The 10,000-nt window shown below is 46.4% G+C and overlaps 3 protein-coding genes across 4 annotated transcripts in view; 1 reads left to right on the top strand and 2 right to left on the bottom strand.

Moving 5' to 3' along the window:
* Positions 1-44, bottom strand: part of masp1 (MBL associated serine protease 1) — an 11,908-nt gene extending 11,864 nt beyond the window's left edge. The window contains exon 1 of one of the 2 annotated variants that reach the window (XM_056611940.1): positions 1-44. This exon is cut by the window's left edge and continues 103 nt beyond it. The gene's annotated coding sequence lies outside the window, so the exon portion shown is untranslated. The other variant, XM_056611941.1, reaches the window with a different exon arrangement.
* Positions 45-1,061: 1,017 nt separating this feature from the next.
* clrn1 (clarin 1) lies at positions 1,062-4,349 on the top strand. The gene is made up of 3 exons (XM_056611975.1): positions 1,062-1,447; positions 2,295-2,474; positions 3,037-4,349. The coding sequence occupies exons 1-3, from the start codon at positions 1,195-1,197 to the stop codon at positions 3,297-3,299; spliced, it is 696 nt and encodes a 231-aa protein (XP_056467950.1). The 5' UTR covers positions 1,062-1,194; the 3' UTR covers positions 3,300-4,349.
* A 63-nt stretch (positions 4,350-4,412) lies between these two features.
* The window catches only part of ilkap (integrin-linked kinase-associated serine/threonine phosphatase), a 6,421-nt gene continuing 833 nt past the window's right edge, over positions 4,413-10,000 (bottom strand). The window contains exons 2-10 of the mRNA XM_056611957.1: positions 9,793-9,897; positions 9,527-9,644; positions 8,649-8,755; positions 8,173-8,266; positions 6,839-6,926; positions 5,599-5,726; positions 5,211-5,330; positions 4,967-5,048; positions 4,413-4,847 (exon numbers count right to left, since the gene is read on the bottom strand). Of these exons, the coding sequence (XP_056467932.1) occupies positions 4,722-4,847; positions 4,967-5,048; positions 5,211-5,330; positions 5,599-5,726; positions 6,839-6,926; positions 8,173-8,266; positions 8,649-8,755; positions 9,527-9,644; positions 9,793-9,897 (968 nt within the window). The 3' untranslated portion in view covers positions 4,413-4,721. The remainder of the gene's footprint in view (positions 4,848-4,966; positions 5,049-5,210; positions 5,331-5,598; positions 5,727-6,838; positions 6,927-8,172; positions 8,267-8,648; positions 8,756-9,526; positions 9,645-9,792; positions 9,898-10,000) is intronic.

Here is a 10,000-nt window from a genome sequence, read left to right as displayed (position 1 = left end):
TCTCCCTCTCTCTCCCTCTCTCTCGCTCTATCACAATCGCTCATTCTCTCTCATTCTCTCTCTCACTCTATATGTGAAGGTTTGAATCATTCCGCCCCCTGGGGGATGATGACGTCATGGTGTGAAGTAAATCACGCGTAGTGTGAAATGTTTTTAGGTTCACTTTGATCATCTCTTAATTTGAATAATCTTTATGCTCAAATGTATGCCTGAATTATGTGGAATTATGAAGTGGAATAATATATCGCCCAGAAGTTCCTGTGTAATTAAACTCCAATGCAGCCTGGGTTAAGAGGTAAAGAGGTAGAGGTTAAGAGGGGAGGAGAAATAGGAGAAAGGTCGGATCCTGGTGGAGGCTTTGGGGACTGCAGCCAGAGGACAGAAACTCAGAAGTTCTACACCCGCCAATACTTGCTTACTGCTAATAATAATACTACTTCCTGCTTTACAAAGACAAAAAATACGAAAAGTCAAACAATTATGTAAAATATTAAACTGAATAAACAATAAAGTAAATAGTAAACGCACAACACACCTTCAACATGTTTATGTCGAGCAATAACGTGTTCAAAATGGGAATTTATAGAAATTCCCCATGATAAAGAAGACCATTATAATGATTAGACTATGATGAATTAGAACTAACAAGTATAGATCATTTTTTAATGAATGAAAATGGTGTGAGGTTTGACGCACATTGTGGTAGATAATTGGCCTGTTGGTGTCGCTGTTTTACCTAAAAGAACACGCGTCGGTGCGCTTGTGTTTGTGTGCGTGCATGTGTGTGTTTGTGTACGCGCGCTTGTGTGTGTGTGTGTGTGTGTGTGCGTGCGTGCTTGTGTGATCATCGAACCACACCATCTGATGAATTAAACCTCTATTCATCGCAACAATTAAATTGAATTTTGTACGAAGCCCCTCTCCCCCTCCCCTCGTCGCCTCCGTCCCGCCGCTCCTGCAGTCTATTTATCTCCTCACTCACTCCTCCTCTCTATTAATTATTAAGGGGGCGTAACTTGGAGACGACAGTCGGCGGTAATCGAACCCTCGGCGTCCGGCCAGCCACCGCATGTCCCCCCGCCGCAGGGTCCACCTCTGAGGACGGTCGGTTATCTTTCCTCTTCTCTAGAGTTTATACGCGCGTCTCCATGGGTGCAGCTCAACTTCGTGGAGTAATAACGGTGTGACGTCAGCATGCCGAACCGACAGAAGAGGACGGTGTTTTGTGTGGCAGGTGCCCTGGGCTTCGTGTGCGTATTGACGGTGGCGGTGTCGCTGGGCCTCCCCCGGTGGCTGCACGGTACCGTGCTCTGCCACACCGGGGCCCAGCTGGTCAACGCGTCCGGAGCCGAGCTGGACAAGTTCCTGGGCCGGCTGAGCTATGGACTCTTCCAGGGGGAGAGGGTCAAGCAGTGCGGACTTGGCGGGAGACCCCTCCGCTTCTACTGTGAGTCAATAGTTAACATGTTGTCGATATGGTTATTACCGGTAAGTAACCACGGCTTGAATAGTGAAAGCCTGGTCATAACCTGTTCACGCCACGTGATAGGAAGTGACGATATGATAAAAGACACCTGGTCCATATTGTTGTTGTTTAGGTGTTTGGCAGTACAGAGACAGATAAAAAATAAAGGAGCAGGGAAGGGTTAAAGACAGTACAAAAAAAGAGCAGGTAGGGGTAAAGACAGTATAGTAGATACATGTCATAAAGGAGCAATAGGCACTACATTGTTGTTTATATTTTTATCTTTTGGCCTCTTAGTTATAAAGTAGTTTTCTGTTTTAAATTAAAAAATTAAAAAACTGAATGAAAGCGTCTTCCAGTCTGAATTGTGATTATTGTTGATATCCTGTGGCTACCGACCGCCCGGGAACAGAAGACCTTTGTTGGGAAGACTCATTAAATCCCAGTTGCTTCTGCTCCACTACACACCCACACACACACACACACACACACACACACACACACACACACACACACACACACACACACACACACACACACACACACACACACACACACGCACGTTTACGCACGCACCACAAACACACATAAACACACACATGCACACCATAGTTTATGATCTATTCATTTGCTCGCTCCACTGGGTAAGGCGTCGTTTCAATTCAATCCAGCTTTTGTTTAATTGCCATGGACTTACCAGCAGTACAGCAACAAGATGAGGGTTAGGGAGTAGGAATATAGATAGGAGCATGGGAAGGTGCAGCCATAGAAGGCCTGGGGCCAGTCCTCCCTCTTCTACCTAGACATGACTCCCCCCCTTCCCCCGCAGTCTTCCCAGGTATGATCCATGTGATCCCATTGGGTCTCCACGTCACCGTGCTCTTCTTCTGCGGCGTCCTGGTGCTCTTCTCCTCGCTGGCCACCGGCTTCTTCTTCTTCAACGCCTTCGGGAGCCCCTATGAGACCCTGCAAGGCCCTCTTGGTCTCTACCTCTGGAGTGCTTCCTGCTGTAAGAATACCACTTCCTGCTGGGAGGCACTTCCTCACCCTGTTCCCAAACTAGTGGTGAACGACTGGAGGCTAGGCTAGTGATTACACACAGTAAGTAGTTACACACTTACTGTGTGTAACTACTTCTTGTTTAGCTACTTCCTGTTTATGTACATATGTAGCTACTTCCTGTGTGTGCATGTGTGTAGCTACTTCCTGTGTGTGTGCAGGTGTGTAGCTACTTCCTGGGTGTAGCTACTTCCTGTGTTTGTGCATGTGTGTAGCTACTTCCTGTGTGTGTGCAGGTGTGTAGCTACTTCCTGTGTGTAGCTACTTCCTGTGTGTGCACGCGTGTAGCTACTTCCTGTGTGTGTGCAGATGTGTAGCTACTTCCTGTGTGTGTGCACGTGTGTAGCTACTTCCTGTGTGTGTGCAGATGTGTAGCTACTTCCTGTGTGTGTGCAGGTTTGTAGCTACTTCCTGTGTGTGTGCAGGTGTGTAGCTACTTCCTGTGTGTGTGCAGGTGTGTAGCTGCTTCCTGTGTGTGTGCAGGTGTGTAGCTGCTTCCTGTGTGTGTGCAGGTGTGTGCAGCTGCCTGGTGATGATCCTGTTTGCTGCGGAGGTGAAGCTGAAGCACATGTCAAGACGGATCGCCAACTTCAACGAGGTCTTCGACTACACGACTTACAGTGAGACTTACGACGTCTCCTATTGGCTCTTCCTTCTCGTCTTCTTCCTTAACGCACTGAACTTCCTGTTAATCCGTGTGGCTGGGATTGACTTCCCCTTCCGGCAAAACAAGGAGTCGGAGGTAACCACCGGAGCGGCTGACCTCCTGTACTGACCGGCTGTAGGCCCGAAACATACCGAGCGGGAAGTTCGCCTCATATTGTAGCGTGACACACAACCAGAATAAGAATTTAAGTATTAATTGATGTATTAAATGGGCTTCATTGTGCCTTCATGAACAGGCTGGTGAATGGAGACAGCAAAGTGGGTTGTAGAAGAGAGCGAATGACGTGTAGCATCCGAGACAAGGTGGGAATCGTACCTGGGTTGCTACAAGGCATATTGCTTCATGTTTACTGCATTAGCCCGTTTATATGGAGGTGTACTCAGGGTCCTGAGGTCTAGAAGGTTCTCTGATACAGATCTCCATCTCTAGAGCTTAGAACCGACAGGCAGAAAGAATTACCTGTCGCCAGTTACGACCTCCGCTAGCTGGGAGTTTAAACAGCAATGATGTCGTTCATCACACCTAACGAAATGGTCACATCAAACTTAATTTAGAGAGCTCTTAATTCGAAGGAAGTAAAGTTGACGTCACATCGCTGAACCGGAGGCCAGTGTGGCTGCAGTCCCCTAGACTATCTCTTCCTCCTCAATGTCGGGATTTTTATGTCATGTAGACATATGTGGAACTAGGTCAGTACTATGTTATGTAAAGGTAAGGATCAGTACTTTGTTGGTTAGGATCACTACTTTGTTGTGTTAGTTAGGGTTAGGGTCAGGGTTCAGGTCTGTAATTAGTTAGCGTCAGGGTTCAGGTCAGTAATTAGTTAGTGTTAGGATCAGGGTTAGGGTCAGTACTTGTTAAAGTTAGTTAGGGTCAGTACTTTGTAAGGTTAGTTAGGGTTAGGATCAAGGTTAGGGTCAGTACTTTATGGAATATTAGATAGGGATGGGATCAGGGTTAGTCTTTACTTTATCCTGTAACAGTCATGGATATTGGATAGTTGAGGTAGGTTCAAGTTCAGTACTTGGAATTGTTTTCAATGTTTATCAGTAGTTCATGTGTGCCATTTTTTTATGTCATTTTTGAAAAGATTCCGTACAGTAATGTTTTATCACTGTTTTATCCTTCAATAAAATAAAACAAAAGATCGGATAAAGTATTGTCTCCTTTCTTCTTGTCTTCCTGGTGAATGGCAATTCATAACAAGTACCTAACCTGCCAACTTACCAACTTACCCGGCAATAAATGTCTTTATGTTGAAAGGGTAATGTCATCAGGCAATACCAGCAGAGATTTTTTGCTCCCTTGGACCACAGTGGTGTGGTTAATAGTGACAAAGACAGAGTGGTCGAGCTTGTCGTACACACGTGGCTTTTATTCAAAACACATTCAGTCCCTCAAACACAAGAACATAGGATTACATAGTGGAGCTGTGAGGAAACTGACACTACCTGAAGCACTTCAACTGAAACACTCCACAAACTGAGGTGACTGACTCGAACACGCCAGTTTGTGAGTGTTTGTGTGGCTTTAGAAGCCAATAGAAACCAGGATCACGGTCACGTTGTCAGCGCAGCCCCGCCTCACTGCCTCGCTGGCCAATCGCTGGCAAGCAGCTTCATATCGGCCCTCCTCATTGGTCCCTGAGCCATCCTCCTGGGAAGTAGAAAAAGCCCTCATGTTTCGGCGAACGCCTGTGTGTGTGTAAGTGTGTTTGTGTAAGTGTGTATGTGTGTGCGGCGCGTATGTCTGCTTGTGTTTGTGTGTGTGTGTACCTGCAGCAGACCGAAGACATATTTAACAGCTTCCTCAGCAGTAAACACCTTAAAGAGTCCATCACAGGCTAGCAGGATAAACCTACACAAACAAACTAGACATTTAGGCTGCAGGTAGAGCAGAGTGCACTGAGGCTGTTAATCCTGTGACGGCATGCAGATTTCTTATTTTGATATTTTTGCCATTATAATTCGAAAAATACTATTAATATTTAATATTGTACAGTAGTGTACAGATCCCTACCTGTCTGCGGAGGTGAGACTGCACCTCCGGAGGTCCGGGGTGGAGATGACTCCACAGCGTTTGTACTGACCGTCTCCTAGCGACCGAGAGACCTCCAGTATACCCAGGACCCTGCCCTCCCTGCACGCGCGCACACACACACACACACACACACACACACACACACACACACACACACACACACACACACACACACACACACACACACACACACACACACACACACACACACACACACACACACACACACACACACACACACAGTACAGTTAGATTATGCACAGTGCGGATACAGTACAGTGTGACGCTGTTCAGTGTAATGCTGTACAGTGTTATAATGTACGGTGTTATACTGTACAGTGCTTCATAGGGGGGGGGGGGCTGCTACCTGACGGTGCCTCCTGCTCTCTGGATTCTGATTCGCTCTTCGTAGAGGGTGGGGTTGTGTTCTCTACTCAGAGCCCGCGACACCACCCTCCGCTCCTCACCCTCCTCCTCCATCCGACACAACACCGCCTGCAGCATCAGGACATCCACAACAACACCGTCACAATAACACCATCACATTACCACAACGCCGTCACAATAACACCATTACATTACCACAACGCCGTCACAATAACACCATTACATTACCACAACACCGTCACAATAACACCATTACATTACCACAACACCGTCACAATAACACCATTACATTACCACAACACCATCACAATAACACCATTACCACAACATCACCATCACAATAACACCATTACCACAACAATAACACCATTACATTACCACAACATCGTCACCACGACACCATTACATTACCACAACACCGTCACCAGAACATACCCATCACCATAACACCATTACATTACCACAACACCGTCACCACAACATCCCCACAACACCATCATCACGACACAATTACACCAACACATCATCACAACACTATACCATCACAACCAGTGTCACCACAACACCATTACATTACCAAAACACTGTTACATCCCCACGACACCGTGACATCCCCACGACACGTTACATCACCACGACACCACGACACGTTACATCACCACGACACCGTGACATCACCACGACACGTTACATCACCACGACACCGTGACATCACCACGACACGTTACATCACCACGACACCATTACATCACCACGACACCGTGACATCACCACGACACGTTACATCACCACGACACCGTGACATCACCACGACACCGTGACATCACCACGACACCATTACATCACCACGACACGTTACATCACCACGACACCGTGACATCACCACGACACCGTTACATCACCACGACACGTTACATCACCACGACACCGTGACATCACCACGACACGTTACATCACCACGACACCGTGACATCACCACGACACCGTGACATCACCACGACACCGTGACATCACCACGACACCGTGACATCCCCACAACACCGTCAAATCACCACAACACCATTATATCACCAAAACATTGTCACAACAACACCATCACAGTATTCACAACACCATTAAACACTGTCACCAACAAAACCATTACATCACAACAACATTAAATAAAGACAACTGTCCCCAGAACCCGATCACATCACCACACCGCTGCCCTGCCTCCTCACCCTGCTGTCGCCCAGGTTGGCTATGTAGGCTGTGTTGCGGACCACCAGCAGACAGGTGGCGGTACAGCCATCTTTCCACACAGGCTTCCTGGAGGAGACGAAGAGGACACTTCAACACTACCATCACACTGGTCTCCCTGGAGGACAGGAAGAGAAGACTTCAACACTACCATCACACTGGTCCTGGAGCAGTAGTACAGAGTACTGCTTCATACAATACTCATTGACTACAGAATACTGCTTTATACAGAACTAATTTACTACAGAGTACTGCTTCATACAGAAGTAATTTACTACAATGTAGTGCTTCCTAAATATGAGTACACTACAGTGTACTAGGGCCCGACCGATATTGATTTTTGAGTGCCGATGCCGATTATTTTCAGAGAAAAATTAGATTACGATTTAATCGGCCTTTAAAAGCAAAACAAAAAACATATAAAACATAGTTTTTGATACCTTAAATATACTTTAAACACTTTTGACGAATATGTGAATTGAATGCAGAACCTTTGAGTGTTTTAGAATACATTTACAGTCAAAAATGAGTGTAATGTAAAATGTAAAATAAATAACTAACTCCCAATGTGCTGCGCTCGTGAGCAGTGACTAACACGTGCGTGCTGAGCAGTATGGTCTCACCGTTAGAGTCTACAGTATAACAAATTAACATGGCCTGGGACCTAAAGAAAAACAGGCACAACATGCTCAAACAACGCGTCTTGTGTACATTGGTGAGGTGAGCGCGCAGCTGCCTGAGCGAGCGTGCTTTCATGTTGTACGGTAAAATTCAATCTCCTCTTTTTGACTCCAGCTAAAGTTGTTGGTTAGCATGGCGAGTAGGAGCGCAATCTGCAGGATACTAAGCGCAATAAAATTAAAAAAAATAAATAATAATAATCGGTTGTAATCTGCGTCTTTTTTGGCAGATGTTGATTCTTTTCAAAAAGGCTATAATCGGCCGATTAAATCGGCAGGCCGATGAATCGGTCGGGCCCTACAGTGTACTGCTTCATACACTATTCATATACTACAGAGTACTGCTTCATAGAATACGCATCAATTACAGACTGCTTTGAAGAAGACCTAATTGAAAAAGTTCAGCAGCAATAGACGCAAACGAGATTGAATAACTATTTAGTCCACTAGGTTAATATGTATAGGTGAATACGGGTACAGACTAGAGTATAAGTGAATACGGGTACAGAGTATAGGTGAATACGGGTACAGAGTATAGGTGAATACGGTACAGAGTATAGGTGAATACTGGTACAGAGTATAGGTGAATACGGGTACAGAGTATAGGTGAATACGGGTACAGAGTATATTCTTACTGGCTGGATGCTTTCTTGAGGAAGTCCTCGTCCGTCTGCCGGAAGGAATCCAGGAGACATTTCTTTATCAGTTTGTCCAGATTCTCAGAGCTCCCTGAAAGCACGGAGAAAGTTCTCAATTAGATGACTAATTTACTATTACTACTAGAGAAGGTCATTAGGAGCAGGTAGGGGTTGTACAGTAGAGATGGTCATTAAGGAGCAGGTAGGGGTTGTACAGTAGAGACAGGTCATTAGGGAGCAGGTAGGGGTTGTACAGTAGACAGGTCATTAAGGAGCAGGTAGGGGTTGTACAGTAGAGACAGGTCATTAAGGAGCAGGTAGGGGTTGTACAGTAGAGACAGGTCATTAGGGAGCAGGTAGGGGTTGTACAGTAGAGACAGGTCATTATGGAGCAGGTAGGGGTTGTACAGTAGAGACAGGTCATTATGGAGCAGGTAGGGGTTGTACGGTAGAGTAACTAGCAGAAGACGTACTGCGGGGGAACTTGCGAGCCAGGTTGAGGTGGAGGCTCTCGGCGGCGTAGCGTGACGCTCTAGCTCCTCCGTGGCCATCAAACACCGCGAAGTACGAGACGCCACAACTAACATGGACAACATTAACACTGCAGTTAATAAACAACTAGGGTTATTGTTATACTACTATACCAAGTTATACACAGTTTTTAAACTACCGGTAATATCATTATTATTATTATTAGATTGGGTACCTCAGCTCCACTAGCCTCAAGGTGGAGGTGTCTTGGGGAGATTACAGTGTGTGTGTGCGAACCTACTCCTGCCACCAAGTTGAGGTTTCTTGAGGAGGTTAGGGTTACAGTGTGTGTGTGTATGTGTGTGTGTGTTTGTGGGAACCTACACTTGCCACTAGGTGGAGCTGTCTTCAGGAGTTTAGGGCTACACTGTGTGTGTGTGTGTGTGTGTGTGTGTGTGTGTGTGTGTGTGTGTGTGTGTGTGTGTGTGTGTGTGTGTGTGTGTGTGTGTGTGTGTGTGTGTGTGTGTGTGTGTGTGTACCAACACCTGCCACGAGCTGTCTTGAGGTTAGGGTTACACTGTGTGTGCGTGTGTTTGTGTACGAACATACACCTGCCACTAGGTGGTGGTATTTTGAGGCGGTTACGGTTACACTGTGTGCATATGTGTGTGTTTGTGTGTATGTGAGAACATACACTTGGCACTAGATGGAGGTGTCTTGAGGAGGTTACAGAGTGTGTGTGGGGGGACTTACACCTTCCACTAGGTGGAGGTGTCTTGAGGAGGTTAGGGTTACATTGTGTGTGTGTGTGTGTGTGTGTGTGTGTGTGTGTGTGTGTGTGTGTGTGTGTGTGTGTGTGTGTGTGTGTGTGTGAACCTACACCTGGGTGGGTGGAGTGGTAAGATGCTCTGTCAGGTCAGGGAGGACAACATGAGCGTCCTGCATCTCATCCCTTTCCCCCTGCCTCGACCCTACGTAGCCCCTCAGCACCGGGACCCCTTGCGCACACGCACACACACACACACACACACACACACACACACACACACACACACACACACACACACACGGAAGAGTCAGACACACAGTAGTCTAGTTTGTAGATGGTGTGACAAGGGAAGGAACATGTGATGGAAGATGGAAAACCTTTGTTACAAACTTTCTTCCTCTCCAGCTGGACATCCTCCTCCTCCTCCTCCTCCTCCTGGCGTCTCCTCTTTGCGTCTGGCCGAGTTGGGAGCTCTGTGGGCGCTAAGGGACAATAAATATTTTATAGCATGAATAACTCACATAGAGATAGTTAATCATAAAGAGATAGTAAATAACTCTTTCACATAGATAGTTATTCAAAAAG

The sequence above is a fragment of the Gadus chalcogrammus genome, chromosome 16 (assembly GCF_026213295.1).
Source record: "Gadus chalcogrammus isolate NIFS_2021 chromosome 16, NIFS_Gcha_1.0, whole genome shotgun sequence".
Classification (NCBI taxonomy): Eukaryota; Metazoa; Chordata; class Actinopteri; order Gadiformes; family Gadidae; genus Gadus; species Gadus chalcogrammus.
The sequence above is the reverse complement of the archived record's forward strand: the minus strand, read 5'-3'. Positions and strand labels throughout refer to the sequence as shown.